Source organism: Artemia franciscana, chromosome 19 (genome assembly GCF_032884065.1).
Source record: "Artemia franciscana chromosome 19, ASM3288406v1, whole genome shotgun sequence".
Taxonomy (NCBI): Eukaryota; Metazoa; Arthropoda; class Branchiopoda; order Anostraca; family Artemiidae; genus Artemia; species Artemia franciscana.
The window spans coordinates 26,963,490-26,981,321 of record NC_088881.1 but is presented as its reverse complement, the minus strand read 5'-3'; the positions used below and the strand labels follow the sequence as shown (position 1 = coordinate 26,981,321).

General features: G+C 32.4%; 1 protein-coding gene across 1 annotated transcript in view; it reads left to right on the top strand.

Moving 5' to 3' along the window:
* The window catches only part of LOC136039500 (uncharacterized), a gene marked incomplete at its 3' end in the record, with an annotated part of 36,345 nt that overhangs the window by 3,403 nt on the left and 15,110 nt on the right, over nt 1-17,832 (top strand). The window contains 2 exon segments of the mRNA XM_065723288.1: nt 8,837-9,291; nt 13,708-13,916. Coding sequence (XP_065579360.1) covers nt 8,837-9,291; nt 13,708-13,916 — 664 coding nt within the window.

Below are 17,832 nucleotides of genomic sequence, written 5' to 3'. Positions count from 1 at the left end.
AAAATCAAATCTCAACAAGGACTGGGTAATAAAACCACGGCCCACTCAATGGGATGCAGCAGATGTCCCACAGCCCCATCACCAACATCTATTATACACTGGATTTGTCTATATTGCTAGCAAGTACAATTTAAGGTAATGCATCACAGTTTCTTTTGTGTTTGTGTGTATAAAAAACTCACTCACTTCAAGTGTAGTTGATATTACAGCCTATATTGTATATGTTTTGGTGGTGATACAACCTACATTACTGTAAAACACTAATAGTCCATCTTTTTGGTCAGTATAGACATCATTAATGTCACTTAGTTCTGACTGACAAAACTGGAAAGAAGAATTATTTGAAGGTTTTCTTCTACAAACACTTGATAGGGCACTGACAAATGACTCATCATGATCTGTTGCAAATGTAGAGCTTACATTAGACATGTTTATGCTAAAATCTCTATAGGCTTTACCACTTACATAGTCTTGGCAAGCAGCAATATCTTCTGCATCTGCATTACCTACTAATTCAGGGAGGCTGCAGACTCTTTTGTTGGGACATACTTATCAAGCTACTATCTATACCTTTTCCTTACACCTTGGAATTCATAATCATGTTTATTCATTTTCATCCCCAATTCATTTCAGAGGTGTGAGCAATTTATTGTCATCCATACAAATGTAGCTAGTTTATCATCAAAGTGGCATGAGTTTGTTGTTTTTGTTCAAAGCTGAAAACCCTGTGTGATTGCTGTGACTGTGTTTCTGCCTAAGAACTGTAGTGATCCTTCTGTTCATTTACAGCAATTAAGTGGCTATTATCAAATGCAAATACAAAGAGTCTATGTTTCTTCTTCTTTGGGTTTTAAATATAAAGCAGTTGATTTTGAGTTCAATGATTAAGGACATGAAGTAGTCAATTTAGAGTTAAGACATTCAAGTTTTTTCCCAAAACCTTTGTTTTGTAATTATGTATCATAGCCCTTTCAAGGAGTGTTGATAGTGCTTTAAAATATGAGAACCTACTATTTTAACTTACTTACCTTTACTCACTATCATCAAAATTGGGATTGTTTGTGACTTAAATGCTCTTGGTATTGGTTGGTTATCACATAGTAAAATATATTCTGATATTAATTTTTTTTCCCAAGTTCAGTTCAAGCACTGGATGATAGTTTTCTTCATCAACATGTTACTGAGTATACTTGGTTCCAGATATGATCAAACCTGTCTATTTTAGCCTTTTTTATAAATAAGAACACTAGTTTGTCTTGAATTTTTGCCCCTTAAAATTTAAAGAAATCATATTGTGTGGTAGTACACTGTGCCTTTCTGTGTTAGTGGGACTATGCTATTAAATTCTAAGTCAAAATCGTTTCATGACTTCTCTAGATGTAGATATGATGGATTGTTAAAGAGGGTTTAAAAGAACATAAGAGCCTGCCAAAACTGTCCTGGATATAATATCCATGAAAAACAAACTTTGGAGACACAATTTGGTCATTAAGAAGGATAAATCCCTGTGTGTAAAGAGAGTCAGAAATGTTGCATCAATCTCTCTGCAATTACACCCTGAATATATAGAGTAATCTATCATTGGATCCCTGGAATGTTGTCCAAAGATCTGTCAAACCATTATCTAAAATCCTCACTGATCCAGTCTAGATTAGATTAATTTATTTCAAAAACATGTATACAAAACATTTTGCTGCACCTGCTGCCAACAAGCCCCGAGGGGCTTGTTGGCAGCAGGTGGCAGTCATCTCTACTCTACATATTACTACATACAAAGATTCTACTTATGACACTCATGCATTATTACTATACTTTTGCATCATTATCATACTATTCTTTTGCAAGGAAGAATCTCTTAACAACAGCCTCAAAGGAAGCCAAATGACTCGAATTTCTTATTTCAATTGGAATAATATCCTATACAGAGGGGATTGTCAGTAACTCTGGACATAAAGTCCAAATTATGTTCATGTCTTAGAAGGCATGGAGGATGTTAGCCCTACTCCTCTTTGTGATAGTTTCTGCTTGTTTTGGGTTTGACTTGTTTTTTTATTGTGATTTCTTTCTGTTCAAATAATATACATGATGAACAACATCTCTTCAACTTAATCTGGCCTTTCCACACACAAGGAAAGTTGTTCTAAGGCCATGAGAGATATGGGCAAAGTTGCTGTAAGGCAAAGAGAGTTGGGTAGAACATTTTGAGAATGTGCTAAGCTGAGATAGAGCTGCAGGAAAAGATAAATAGGAAAATGAAAAAGTTTGTAATACCTTGGATGTGAAGGAAGATTTGTTTTGTGAGGAAGAATTAGCAACATTACTAAAAGGATTAAAAATAATAAGCTTCCATGTGCTGATAGTGTAGTAAACAAGTTTCTTAAATATGGTAGCTATAAGGTTAGAAATAAGTTACTGAAGATTATGAATAGGATTTTTATGGCACTTGGTATTAACCAAGTAACATATAGCAATCACAAATTCTGTCCGTCTGTCTGTCTGGGTCTGTTGGTCTGTCTGTCCTGGTTTTGCTACTTTAGGCACTTCCAGGTAAGCTAGGACAATAAAATTTGGCAGGCGTATCTGGGACCAGACCAGATTAAATTAGAAAAATAGATTTAATTGTTTTAAAAAGTAGAATTGTGGCAAAGAGTCAAACTTTAGCGTAAAGAGCAAGGGATTGCAGAGGGGACAACCCATTTCATATACAGAGTAATTTCTGTTCGTTTTAAGTTTTAATGTCGCTCCTTACTTTCAGTTAAAAAAAACTAGTTTTTTATGTAATTCCTGAACGTTTTTGAATTAATGCATGTTTGATTTTGGCTCTCCACACTTAAATTATTAAAATGAAATTTGCATATTAATTCCTTTTTTGGCTAAATGGCTTTCTCTTAGTTTTGATCAGACGATTTTGAGAAATAAGGGATGGGGAAAGCCTAGTTGCCCTGCAAATTTTCGGTTACATAAAAAGGCAACTATAAATTTTAATATTTAACGAATGTTTTTATTAGTAAAAATATACGTAAATTATGAATTAGCTAACGTAACAAACTTTTATATTCTTAAATTTTTATTATGTATATGAGGGGGTTTGTTCCCTTGTTAATACCTCGCTCTTTGCACTAAATCGTAAGTTTTGTCCCAATTCTTTAAGAATGACCCCTGAATCCAAAAGGCAGCAGAATAAATAGTTGAAATTACTAAAAATAGTATAGCATAAAGAGCAAGGTATTTATCTCCTCCTAAATACCTCGCTCTTTATGCTAAAGTATTATTAGAACCCCTCATATGCGTAATAATCTCTGTTCGTTTTAAGTTTCAATGCTACTCCTTACTTTCAATTGAAAAAACTTTTCCATGTTTATTTTTTCATTTTTTTTATAGTAATTTTAGAAAATCCTGCGCCATTTTCATTGAATTTCTGTTCCCCCATGACATATTTCTCCAAGGAAAGATCCTCCCACATAGCTCCCTCCCTTCAACCCCACCCCCAAAACCCCAAAAAAATCCCCAGAAAACACTGTACACTTCCCAGTAACCATTATTATATGTAAACACTGGCCGAAGTTTGTAACTTGCAGCCCCTCCCCCAGGGACTGTGGGGGAGTAAGTCATTCCCAAAGAAATAGTTATTATGGTTTTTGACTATGCAGAACAAAATGGCTATCTCAAAATTTTGATCCAATGATTTTGGAGAAAAAATGAGCATGGGAGGGGTCCTAGGTGCCCTCCAATTTTTTGATCATTTAAAAAGGGCACTAGAACTTTTCATTTCCGTTAGAATGAGCCCTCTTGCGACATTTTAGGACCACTTGGTCGATACGATGACCCCTGGGAAAAAAACAAAACAAACAAATAAACACGCACCCCTCATTTGTCTTCTGAGTAAAAAATACGAAATTCCACATTTTTGTAGACAGAAGCTTGAAAATTCTGCAATAGGGTTCTCTGATACGCTGAATCTGATGGTGTGATTTTCGTTAAGATTCTATGACTTTTATGGGTTGTTTCCCCCTATTTTTTAAAATAAGGCACATTTTCTCAGGCTCGTAGCTTTTGATGGGTAAGACTAAACTTGATTAAACTTATATATTTAAATTCAGCATTAAAATGCGATTCTTTTGATGTAGCTATTGATATCAAAACTCCATTTTTTAGAGTTTTGGTTGCTATTGAGCCGGGTTACTCCTTACTACAGTTTGTTACCACGAACTGTTTGAAACAGCTTTAGTAAAGGCCTTATTATTGTATGGTATATAAGATAAATACATTAAAGTAATCAGTGCTATGTACGAGAATAATACTGCTGCAGTTAAGGTAGGAAATGACGTTATCAGCTGGTTTTGTATTAAATCAGGAGTTAAGCAGGTTGTTTTCTATCCCCCTTTATATGGATCATTTTGATGGGACTTCATCTTATGGAGCACACGAAAGGCCATTGGAGACCATGGAATAAACGGGGAGGGAAAACTCTCCTGGACTAAGATTATGTTGATGATTCAAGCATCTTAGATGAAGGTATGAGCAAAATGAATGAACTTTTAGAGGTTTTGCCAATTCAGGGTGATAGAATAGGTTTGAAAATTAATGTTAAGAAGACAAAATCACTAAGGCTAGGATTGGACAAAGATGAAAAGGCAACATTGGGTAACAAAAGATTGATCAGGTGGACAGATTCACTTACTTTGGTAGTATTGTTAGTAAAGACAGTTTTGGCAGTGAAGATGTAAAAAGTAGAACACCCAAGGCTCAAGATGTTTTTTTTACAGTAAAAAAAAAAAAAAAAGATGGTGGAAATTTGGTCTGCAAACCAAGATTATAGCATTGATTGCTATAATCTTAATGTTTATAATCTTAATGAAACATTCTTAATGTTTTCCAGAGAAATTGTCCATTCTGGGTACCTGGCTGACTGACCATATTTCAAACAGTAGACTGTACAAAAAGTGTGGTTCAATCCTACTTTCTTTGGCTATTATGAGAGAAAGATAGAGGTGGCTATAGTATGTTCTGCAGATTAAGGATAACATATTGCCAAAGATTGTCCTTTTCAGACAACTGTCTAAGGCTAAATAGAAAGCAGGTAATCCATGGTTAGGATGGGAGGATGTCATAAAGAAAGATCTGAAGAAAATTGAAAATTTCCTTGTAGGGTGTAACTAGACCTCCGTTGCCTGTGCAACGGGAAGTGTTGCAGCAACTGTGCCCTGTTCCTTAGGGCACAGTTGCGGAGCAACACGTGCAACTGTGCCCTATGGGACACAGTTGCGGAGCAACAGTCTCCATTATGTCCTTCAGAGGACATTTTTCTAATGCGGCTTCGATTGTTATCTTGAAGCATCTTTGATATGGTTTTATTTTACGCGATAAAAAAACGGTTTTTATTTTTCATCTGGAAAACTATTAGGAATTTTTACACACTTTCTGAGGAACTTTTTAATCCATTTCACGTTTCCCGTCTCTCAGAAAAATTTCAAATTTTTAAATTGCTCCGAGGACATGACAACACTTCTAAATAGAAAACCTACAGAAGGAATTTTATATCCGGAAAACTATTGCAAGTTCCAGTCTTATGGGATCGAGATCTGTCGAACCGCGTTGGAAAAAAATTCTAGCTGGCCCAGAACCGAAGTTACCTCTAGAACGTCGAAACTTCGGAAATTATTTCTAAGAGAACGAAGCAACTTGGTATAAAGAACACTTCCCTTCTTCTTGCATAACTTTCATAGCACTACTCGATAAAAATAAAATAGACATCAAAATCGAAAATTTAAGAAAATTTCAAAAAATCGGAACGAGATTGACTTTTCCGGAATTATTTCCGGGAAATCTGTAAGAGCTACGGAATTTCATGCTTCAGTTCTCGAAAACATCAATAAAAGTTCTATATGAGTTCATAATTATTTTATCTCTAAAACGTTTACTTCCGAAACTAGGGCCGTCTTAACTTGACGCCAATTCGAAGTATTATGTTTCGAGACGCACATTTCGGGAATTATTTCCGGGAAATCTGAAAGAGATACGGAAATAACGTCTTATAGTTTTCTGCTTAACTTTTGATGGTCTAAACTAGGAAAATATAAAACAAACCAAATTCACCAAAAAATTTAAATTGCCCCGAGGGCATGACAAAACTTCCAAATAGAAAAACCCAAAGAAGGAATTTTATTTCGGAGAAACTATTGTAAGATCCAGTTGTTAGGAGATCGAGACCTGTCGAACCGCGTTGGAAAAAAAATTCTAGCTGGTCCAGAACAGAAGTTACCTCTAGAACGTCGAAACTTCAGAAATTATTTCTTAGAGAACGAAGCAACTTGGTATATAGAACACTTCACTTCTTCTTGCATACTTTTCATAGCACTACTCGATAAAAATATAAGAAACATCAAAATCGAAAATTTGAGAAAATTCCAAAAAAAATCGGAACGAGATGGACTTTTCCGGAATTATTTCCGGGAAATCTGTAAGAGCTACGGAATTTTGTGCTCCGGTTCTCGAAGAGACAAATGAAAGTTCTACATGAGTTCAGCATAACTGTATTTCTAACAAGTTTATTTCCGAAGCTAGGGTCGTCTTAACTTGACGCCAAACATCGAATGCAGAGTTTCTAAGAAAAAAACGGTTTTATTTTTTTTTATGGAAAACTGTTAGAAATTTTAGGAACTTCTCTGGAACTTTTTTACTCTGTTTCACGTTTCCCTTCCCTCTGAAAAATCTCAAATTTTTAACTCTTACCACTTCGGAGCTACAGGTCGCTGATCACGGTGAAAAAAAAAAACAAAAAAAAACTACGAAAGCAGTAGTGTTGCTCTGCAACAATATTGCTCCGCAACACAATGAGGGAGGCTTTGAATAAATTTGGATGCCAGATCAGCATGCATAGCTGTGTTGGCCTCAGGCAACAAAAGAATTATCCTCCTTCAATCACCTCAATCCTCCTTCAATCACCCCAGATTCTCTTCAAAATAGGGGAAATCTAACTTAAATGATTGATTAAACCTATGATTAGACTAGGCCTACAATTTTTGCTTTAACTTTATTCCTAAAATCCTTCAACCCTCTCTATTTCTACAATTTAACTTCTATAATTAGTAAATCATTTTATAAAAGTACCTCAGGTTGCGGGATGCCAAATTTGGGAGAGGAGAATTTGCCTCCTAGATACTGAAAAATGCCTTTTGGCATTTTTATTCAGAAAGACCTTTTTTGGCGTATTTTTTAAAAACGTTGAAAAAAAATTCTGAAAATTCTGAAAAATATATTTAACCCTTCCCCCCCTCAAACACTTACACGAATTGGTACCACTGCTGAAACCAGAGGATTTTCAAATATTCACATCAAGTACTTCTCAGCACAAAAAGTTGAACGTATTTTTTATTATTCAGTGTTGTGTTTATTTGAAAATAAATTCACAAAAAATCAACTTCAACCTAGTCTCCCTTGGAAGGCTCCATGACCACAAAGGAAAAGGGTTGGAAAAGAAATATACCAACAAAAAAGCTAACAAAAAAAAAGAAAAAAAGAAAAAAAAAATGCTATCTCAATGTTAATAACAGTATGATCCAGTTATCTCAATGTTTACCCATAAACTCTATAACTATAATTTATATCTGGATTTCCATTTATTTTGATATTTCTTCCTGTATTAAATTGTGGGGAATTCTTCCTTGTGAATAATTATTTTTATTAACATGTCTTCGTAGTTTTTTTTTTTCGATAACTTCCATCTCCACGCTGTAGAAATATTAATTTATTATATAGTGTATACAGCTCAGGATTATGCCAGGTTTTTCTTTTCATATCCCCAGAAACCCAAGGTGTTTGAAACAGGCAAAATGAGCTATTCTATTATTTTTCTCTTTTTTTTTTGAAATTCCTAAATATTTGGCACACAGTGCTTTTAAGTATTTGATTCGTCGCTGCATAATTTTTATTGCTCTATCATGAGGTTTTATATGGCTGTTGAATTTTCAACATTGTGAACATGGCTGTTGAATTTTCAATATATTGTTTTCAATTTCAACTTGGCTGTTGAATTTTCAATATATTGTTGAATATATGACTGTTGAATGTATTTATATGGCTGTTGAATTTTCAACATTGTGAACATGGCTGTTGAATTTTCAATATATTGTTTTCAGTTTCAACTTGGCTGTTGAATTTTCAATATATTGTTGCATATATGACTGTTGAATGTATTTATATGGCTGTTGAATTTTCAACATTGTGAACATGGCTGTTGAATTTTCAATATATTGTTTTCAATTTCAACTTGGTTGTTGAATTTTCATTATATTGTTGAATATATGGCTGTTGAATGTATTTATATGGCTGTTGAATTTTCTTTTGAAGGAGTCAACAAAGAAACTTTTAGGGAAAGTATCCCCAGGAAGAGTGTTTGAAATCGAAGTTTAATATTGATTAATGAATTTATGAATTAATTGAATTAATTGAAGCTGTGTACTTTTGTGTCTGTCTTGTTAACTAGGGAATTGAGGGCATAGTACAACAAAAGCTCAACAGAAGAAGGTGATTGATTTTATGTACTTTTAGAAGACAGCGCTCAGCACTATGTTAATCCTTTTGCAAATATACTAGCCATTGGTAACAAGTAATCCAGTCCACCCTCCATTTCTTTTCTATAATATTTTGAAATTAATATATTCAGATAATGAATGGTAATTAAACTCAGGTGACTAATCTACAATAATTAATTTGGTAGTTAATATGCACTGGTAATTAATGGTAATTAAACTATAATCATTAACTTACAGTAAATAATTTAGCGATTGATTTACTCTGGTAATTAATCTATGCTTTGCACAATTCTTATTTCCAGGAAAAAAGAGAGACAGAGGAAAACCTCCCTAGTCTTAACCAGCCAAGTACTTCAAAACGGCAGCTATTCACTTCCTCTTCAGAAAGTTTGCCATTACAAAGCTTTAATTTTCAAGAAAAATCACTGCCAACAATAAGCCAAACATCTAAAAAACATTTGGAAGATTTAAAAAGTGGGGTAGTCTGTGATGTAAATGAAGAAAAATCGGAAAAAAGTTCAGCGTGTCCTGATATAATAAAAGAAGGATTTGATGCAAAGAATAACCCAACGGAAGTAGAAGTTGAAATGAGTCCTGATAAAAATGTATGTGCTAATAATGACAATGCTGCTGTTGCGGAATTTGCTGAAGAAAATGAAGAAAGAGGTCTTGTAGAGCCTGAGCCAGTTGGCAATGGGGTAGTTAGAGATGGTATTGAAAGTGAGAGTAGTGGAGAAGAAGCTGTTTCAGATGAAGAGTGAGTTGCTTTTTTTGCAGAAGATTTAGCTCTATAGATATTTTGCGTAATTATTTACTTAATAATATGATTAATATTTATATAAAACTTAGTTAATTAATGTATCTTTTTGGGTAGAATATTTAAGCTATATTTTAAAGACCCTAATATCTAAAATTTCAGTGTAACTACCAGCCTCAAATGGGGAAATATCAGGGTTACAACCCCTGTGATGCAGTATGAAATAATTTCTATTTGTTATAAATTTTATACTGCTTGTCAAATGAAAAAGTGAATGCAAAAAATGTAAGCTTAAAAATTATTGCTTTTAAGTTTTTGGCATGTTGAGTTTTTAATTTAATTTTTATCAAGATTGGGAGGAGGGGCAACCAATTTTACAAATTTACTTGTTATTTTCGCCGACTATTTTTTCTTGTCAGTAATAACTAATGTAGCAAGGATAGTGAAAATTTAACTTGATAGTATAGATTTTTTAACTTGATACTAAGCCTACATAACAAGACGTAACTTTAAAGATTACAAAAAAAAAATTGGAATTCGATTTTTAGTGAACAAGACCTCGAAATGCAGTTTTGATTGCAGTGGGCACCCAAAAAAAGAAAAAGAAAAGAAAAACCAGGGTGAAAAACTAATTCATTTTACTTGTTTATTTTTGTGATTTTGTGTGGCAACACTGGCAAAAATATGGCACTGCCCTAAAGACTTTATAGCTTTGAAACAACCAAAAGAAAAACATTAGAAAATAGTTATTTTTGTAAACGAATTAACTTAAGTGGGCAAAAAAAAAAATTATTTTGGTGTCGTTGGTACTTTCCACATAATGCATAATGTTTTCTTTCATTATCTTATAACCCGAAAAAAATTGCTTTGTACATTACTTTACTGTAAACAGCATTTTACAACTAATTAATTACCTATCAAGGGCATTCTGAACCCAGTGTTGGATAGTGTTGATGCTTGAATACCCTTGGATTTTGCTATAAAAAAAAAAAAAAAAAAAAAAAAAAAAAAAAAAAATGACTGAAGTTAGGAAATTTCAGGTTTGTTAATAGGGATTCATTATCATGGGAATCCAAAGATTTTCCTTTATTAATTGAAGTGAATTCTCTTCAAGAGATCTTTATTTCCAATCTGTATTATTCTTTGGCAAGTAAAAGGTTTTACTGGTGCCCTTTAGAATGTAAGAATAGATAAGAAGTACAACAATATTATTTATTTAAAAACAAAAGTAAGAAATTCACAATTTCAGATAATATTTAAATATACACACAGGTGTGTACATGATATACTTGTATATATTTTTCTATTTAAGTTAGGTTAGGAACGTTTGAATGTTCCTAACGCTTCAGTGAATGTTTGAGAACCATTCCGATAAAACATTTTTCCAGAAAGACTCTTCTCCCGGATCTTACCCGCCTTGGGCTGTTTCTCACCCTGTTTCCACCTTTTCTCCTGTTCACTGGTTAATCTCTAGATATGGAAAAACTTTTGTCCCTCACATGGAAGCTAGAAACCTTTACAGTAAGGTCCTCTGATATACTGAATCTGATGGGGTGATTTACTATTAAAACCTTTTACTTTCTATGGGCGTTTCTGCCCTTTCTCAAAAATCATACAAATGTTCTCAGGCTCATAGCTTTTGATGGTTACATGAAACTTGATGAATTTTATATATCTGGAGCTGGCATAAAAAGCCATTTCATTTGATGTATATGGTAAAATTCTTGTTAATTGACTTCTTGCTATCTCGGAAAGGGTTTAGGTTAGGAAAATGAAACTTTCAGGGGGTGGGTCTACAGGCTAAAGCATGTCCCGGGAAGTTATTTTAAAATACCCACTTCCACTTCTTCTCCCTCTAGAGGGCTCTGAAATTTGCCTACATGACAGGTCTATATATCTAATGAAAATTTGACAAAACAACATTTTACCTTAATTTTCAGTTACCAGTTGTTTTTACTCTGCCTTTAGTTCTGAAAATGCAATTCCTGTTATTTGAGTAGAATTTTGAGCCATATCAATGTTTTTTTTCAAAATTTAGGAAATGTATTTGCATATCTTTAAAACCTTGTAAAATGGAATTGAGCAAAGTTATGAAGCTGAAAACAATTTTGTTGTACTTCAATTAAGCAGAAGATCTATTTTGCAAGGTTTCACTTTTATAACACAAATATTGTTAAAGGTCATCAAAGGTCAGGGCCCTCTAGAGGGAGAAGGAGTAGAGGTAGTTGCTTCAAAATACCTTCCCAGGACATACTTTAGTCTGTAGATTCATCCCTGAAAGTTTCATTTTCCTCACCTAAACCCTTTCTGAGATAGCGAGAAGTCAATTAACTAGAATTTTGCCGATGTATATATTGTTATCGAAATTCTTTGTTATGGAGTTTTGGTTGCTATTTAGCCGAGTTACTTGTTAATTACAGTTTGCTACCACGAACTGTTTAATTGATTGATCAGGCTTGAAATCCAATCCCAGAAAGGGCATTGATGGCGGACATGGACATTAATTTCATGACAACTTTGTATAGCTATTTCTGAGACCCATATTATATGACTTCCACAACTTTATTGGTAACGTCAACAGTTTGTGGTATCAAAAAGCTTGTGGTAACGAACTGTAGTAAGGAGCAACCCGGCTCAATAGTAATTGAAACCCTAAAAACGAAATTTCGATACCAATATATACATCAAAAGAATTTGCTCTTTTTAATATATAAGCTTCATCAAGTTTAGTTGGATCCATCAAAAGTTACGAACCTGAGAAAATTAGCCTTATTTTGAAAAAGGGGGGGGGGAAACACCCTCTAAAAGTCATAGAATCTTAATGAAAATCACACCATCGGATTGAGCTTATCAGAGAATCCTACTGTAGAGGTTTCAAGCTCCTATCTGCAAAAATGTGGAATTCCACATTTTTTGCCAGAAGAAAGATCACAGATGTGTGTTTATTTGTGAGCAAAACAATTTTCTATGTTGGATCTTTTCTGTTGGACGTTCAGCGGTAGATACAAGAAAAAGCCGAAATAATATCGCTTTCGATATCGATACTTACGTTTCGATATCAATATTTAGTGCGATATGTCGATATGCAATATCGCCTAACACTGTTGCCTGATCTATTCTGTGCTTAGGAATTTCCTGGTAACCATTAATTGTGTTCTGATTTATTTGGAGTAAAAACAGTATCCCAATAAACAAGCATCATCCTGTAACCTGGATACCAAAAGCTAGCACAGTAACAATAAATAACTAATTTATTCTAAGATTGATATTCTCCTTTGAATACTCTACAACAGCAATAATAAGATTCTCAATTTAGACAAAGCTAAGTTGGAAAATAAATTATGTACTATTTTCCTAAAAAAAGTCAAAGAGCTATTTTTGCAAACAATAATAATATAAACGGCTTGTAAACTGTAGTTTTATCTTGATGAAACTACAGTGTTTAGGATATTTAGATATATATATATATATATATATATATATATATATATATATATATATATATATATATATATATATATATATATATATATATAAATATATATATATATATATTTATATATATATATATATGTAATGAATTATATTATATTACGTTTATTGTTTGAGAGAAAGGTTGAGATGGCTTGGAAACGTTCTGTGGATGAAGCATGACAGATTGCCAAAGATCTTCCTTGTCTGCCAGCCTTCTAGGGTCAGACGAAAAACAGGTTATCTCCGGATGGGGTTGGAGGATGTTGTAAGGAAATATTTAAAGGAATTTAAGGGAAATAGGAACTTCTTGGGAGGGTTTAAAGTGGTAGGCTTTAAGAATTTGGGATGGAAGAGGAGCTCGTATAGCTGTGTTGGCCTCATGTGGCTTGGTGCTGCACTGAGTTGTTAGTAGTTGGAGTCGTCTATTATATTTCAATGCATGTTCAAAGATTTAAGCATGGCTAAACTGTGAATTGATAAAATGACTGATTTTGGTTAAGAATTTGGGATTTTGGGACCACCGATTTTTGGGTAAAAATTTATCAGTACAGCAAAAATAGGCGAATTGAATGGAATATGCAGAAACTATAAAAAAACGAAAAAAAAATATATAGTAGATTTAGAGGAGTTGACGAGGAAAAAAGTAGGAAAAATTCTCATTTTTAGGAAATATATAAACAAGTTCCTATCCCAGCACCTGCTAAAAGAAAAGATTTTTATTGGCCAGTAAAAGATAGCTTGTAAAAGATAGCGCTGTAAAAGATAAATTTCGATTTGTTATCATCAATTTCCCAAAAAGGTGGAAATGTGATTGATGATTTTGACAAGTCAAAACAAATAAATTCATAATTGCTTGTGTTTTTACTGGTTTTTCTTTTGAGCCTGTGGCAACCCTGGCCATTATGCTCAGTTTTATTCATCTGCTTTTTCATTTTTCTTCAGCCCAATTGAGTTACTACAACGCAGAGAATTGGAACTAAAGACACCAGCGAATAGCGATGAAGAAGATGACAGTTTAAATAGTATCAAGAAGCAAAAGCGCCCTCTTCTAAAAAGATTTACGAAGAAGAAGCAGAAACCGGCTGCACAGCGTTCACTTAATCCGACTTTTGAAGGGATGGATGGACCCAATCAAAGGGAGATTCCAAAAGGTATTTGAAAATAATTTTCTTCATAGGCTTCTAGCAGATAAGTCTCTTTGATAACAACAATAAAAAAGACGAGGTATTCTCTTGTAATGATTAGTTCTACTGGCTTCCATTGTATAACGGAATATCTCTTGCTTCAGGTAAGCATCGCATAGCATTAAAGGATTAATTTCAGATCATTGACTGGCAGGAGACACCGACATTATCTTTCATATAATTACTGAATGTATCTATATAATTTCCATTCATATATAAATTACACAATTCATATAATCTATACCATTTTTACACTATTTTATTTTAATCATCTAAGTAATTATCATAAATATACATTACCATATAGGCTACTATAAAAATTGTCCAATGCATGTCAAAAAGTCTTCCATCCATTTTTATGTCTTACTTTAATTAGCCCTATTTTAATATGATTTATAGGGTTATGATTTGCCCCCAAAAAAGACACAAAAGGATATTTCTTCTGTTTAAAGATAAAATTTTTACATGTGACACAAAAAAGTTAATCGTTATGGATCATATCCGAACCTGTGTTTGAAATCTTGGTAAGGATTTTCATCTATTTTCAAAATAGATGAGGAAATATTAGTAAAAAAAAATTGCAGGAGTTTCTTGACGAAAAGTAATACACAACATGCCCCAGGACAGCGATAACACAAAATTGAAATACCACCTTATTGTTGGTCAATACTATATCGTTGGCTGTTTCTACTTGGCTATTAGTTGGTTGTTATTGCCTATTTCTATTTGGATATTTCTATGTAATAATCTATTTTCTTGGCTTTACTTAACTATTCTTGGCTATTAGTAGGTTGTTATTGTCTATTTCTATTTGGATATTTCTATGTAATAATCTATTTTCTTGGCTTTACTTAACTATTCTTGGCTATTAGTTGGTTGTTATTGCCTATTTCTATTTGGATATTTCTATGTAATAATCTATTTTCTTGGCTTTACTTAACTATTCTTGGCTATTAGTTGGTTGTTATTGTCTATTTCTATTTGGATATTTCTATGTAATAATCTATTTTCTTGGCTTTACTTAACTATTCTTGGCTATTAGTTGGTTGTTATTGCCTATTTCTATTTGGATATTTCTATGTAATAATCTATTTTCTTGGCTTTACTTAACTATTCTTGGCTATTAGTTGGTTGTTATTGCCTATTTCTATTTGGATATTTCTATGTAATAATCTATTTTCTTGGCTTTACTTAACTATTCTTGGCTATTAGTTGGTTGTTATTGCCTATTTCTATTTGGATATTTCTATGTAATAATCTATTTTCTTGGCTTTACTTAACTATTCTTGGCTATTAGTTGGTTGTTATTGTCTATTTCTATTTGGATATTTCTATGTAATAATCTATTTTCTTGGCTTTACTTAACTATTCTTGGCTATTAGTTGGTTGTTATTGCCTATTTCTATTTGGATATTTCTATGTAATAATCTATTTTCTTGGCTTTACTTAACTATTCTTGGCTATTAGTTGGTTGTTATTGCCTATTTCTATTTGGATATTTCTATGTAATAATCTATTTTCTTGGCTTTACTTAACTATTCTTGGCTATTAGTAGGTTGTTATTGTCTATTTCTATTTGGATATTTCTATGTAATAATCTATTTTCTTGGCTTTACTTAACTATTCTTGGCTATTAGTTGGTTGTTATTGCCTATTTCTATTTGGATATTTCTATGTAATAATCTATTTTCTTGGCTTTACTTAACTATTCTTGGTTATTAGTAGGTTGTTATTGTCTATTTCTATTTGGATATTTCTATGTAATAATCTATTTTCTTGGCTTTACTTAACTATTCTTGGCTATTAGTTGGTTGTTATTGCCTATTTCTATTTGGATATTTCTATGTAATAATCTATTTTCTTGGCTTTACTTAACTATTCTTGGCTATTAGTTGGTTGTTATTGTCTATTTCTATTTGGATATTTCTATGTAATAATCTATTTTCTTGGCTTTACTTAACTATTCTTGGCTATTAGTTGGTTGTTATTGCCTATTTCTATTTGGATATTTCTATGTAATAATCTATTTTCTTGGCTTTACTTAACTATTCTTGGCTATTAGTTGGTTGTTATTGCCTATTTCTATTTGGATATTTCTATGTAATAATCTATTTTCTTGGCTTTACTTAACTATTCTTGGCTATTAGTTGGTTGTTATTGCCTATTTCTATTTGGATATTTCTATGTAATAATCTATTTTCTTGGCTTTACTTAACTATTCTTGGTTATTAGTAGGTTGTTATTGTCTATTTCTATTTGGATATTTCTATGTAATAATCTATTTTCTTGGCTTTACTTAACTATTCTTGGTTATTAGTAGGTTGTTATTGTCTATTTCTATTTGGATATTTCTATGTAATAATCTATTTTCTTGGCTTTACTTAACTATTCTTGGTTATTAGTAGGTTGTTATTGTCTATTTCTATTTGGATATTTCTATGTAATAATCTATTTTCTTGGCTTTACTTAACTATTCTTGGTTATTAGTAGGTTGTTATTGTCTATTTCTATTTGGATATTTCTATGTAATAATCTATTTTCTTGGCTTTACTTAACTATTCTTGGTTATTAGTAGGTTGTTATTGTCTATTTCTATTTGGATATTTCTATGTAATAATCTATTTTCTTGGCTTTACTTAACTATTCTTGGTTATTAGTAGGTTGTTATTGTCTATTTCTATTTGGATATTTCTATGTAATAATCTATTTTCTTGGCTTTACTTAACTATTCTTGGTTATTAGTAGGTTGTTATTGTCTATTTCTATTTGGATATTTCTATGTAATAATCTATTTTCTTGGCTTTACTTAACTATTCTTGGTTATTAGTAGGTTGTTATTGTCTATTTCTATTTGGATATTTCTATGTAATAATCTATTTTCTTGGCTTTACTTAACTATTCTTGGCTATTAGTTGGTTGTTATTGTCTATTTCTATTTGGATATTTCTATGTAATAATCTATTTTCTTGGCTTTACTTAACTATTCTTGGCTATTAGTAGGTTGTTATTGTCTATTTCTATTTGGATATTTCTATGTAATAATCTATTTTCTTGGCTTTACTTAACTATTCTTGGCTATTAGTTGGTTGTTATTGCCTATTTCTATTTGGATATTTCTATGTAATAATCTATTTTCTTGGCTTTACTTAACTATTCTTGGTTATTAGTAGGTTGTTATTGTCTATTTCTATTTGGATATTTCTATGTAATAATCTATTTTCTTGGCTTTACTTAACTATTCTTGGTTATTAGTAGGTTGTTATTGTCTATTTCTATTTGGATATTTCTATGTAATAATCTATTTTCTTGGCTTTACTTAACTATTCTTGGCTATTTATAGCCAGATTGGCTGGAAAGAGCTACTGTCTTCAGCCTCTCAATTTTACGCTAAGGTTTTACGAATGCTTTTCTGAAAACATGTTTGAGTGGAACGTTATGTGCTTGAAAGTGCTTTAGGAGGATACATCAATAAGTAACGAGACATTTGGCTGTAGGCCAAGGACGATGTATCTAGTCAATTTAAAACTTCGGCTACTTTTGGATCTATTGGTAAAACTTTTGGTCAAAATTTTTTCCTTGTTGAGTCTATTTAAGGGGTCCAAATAAATGTAAGTCTGATAAGTGAGGTTAAAAAGTGATTAAACAGTGATTAAGCAAGTGCCACGTGGCAAAGACCTGGCACTTCAGTAACTTGTGAAAACAATCCCTTCTAAAAATTGTAAACTAAGAAGGTGAAATGCTGAAAAATATTGGTAATGTCTTGAAGATATTTAGCAATTATCTTAGTAGATATTTCGCTTGAAAATTGTACTTAAACAAATCAAAATTTAAGTGAGGTTATATAAGTGAAGATAAGTGAGGATATACGTGAGGTTAGGGGCTA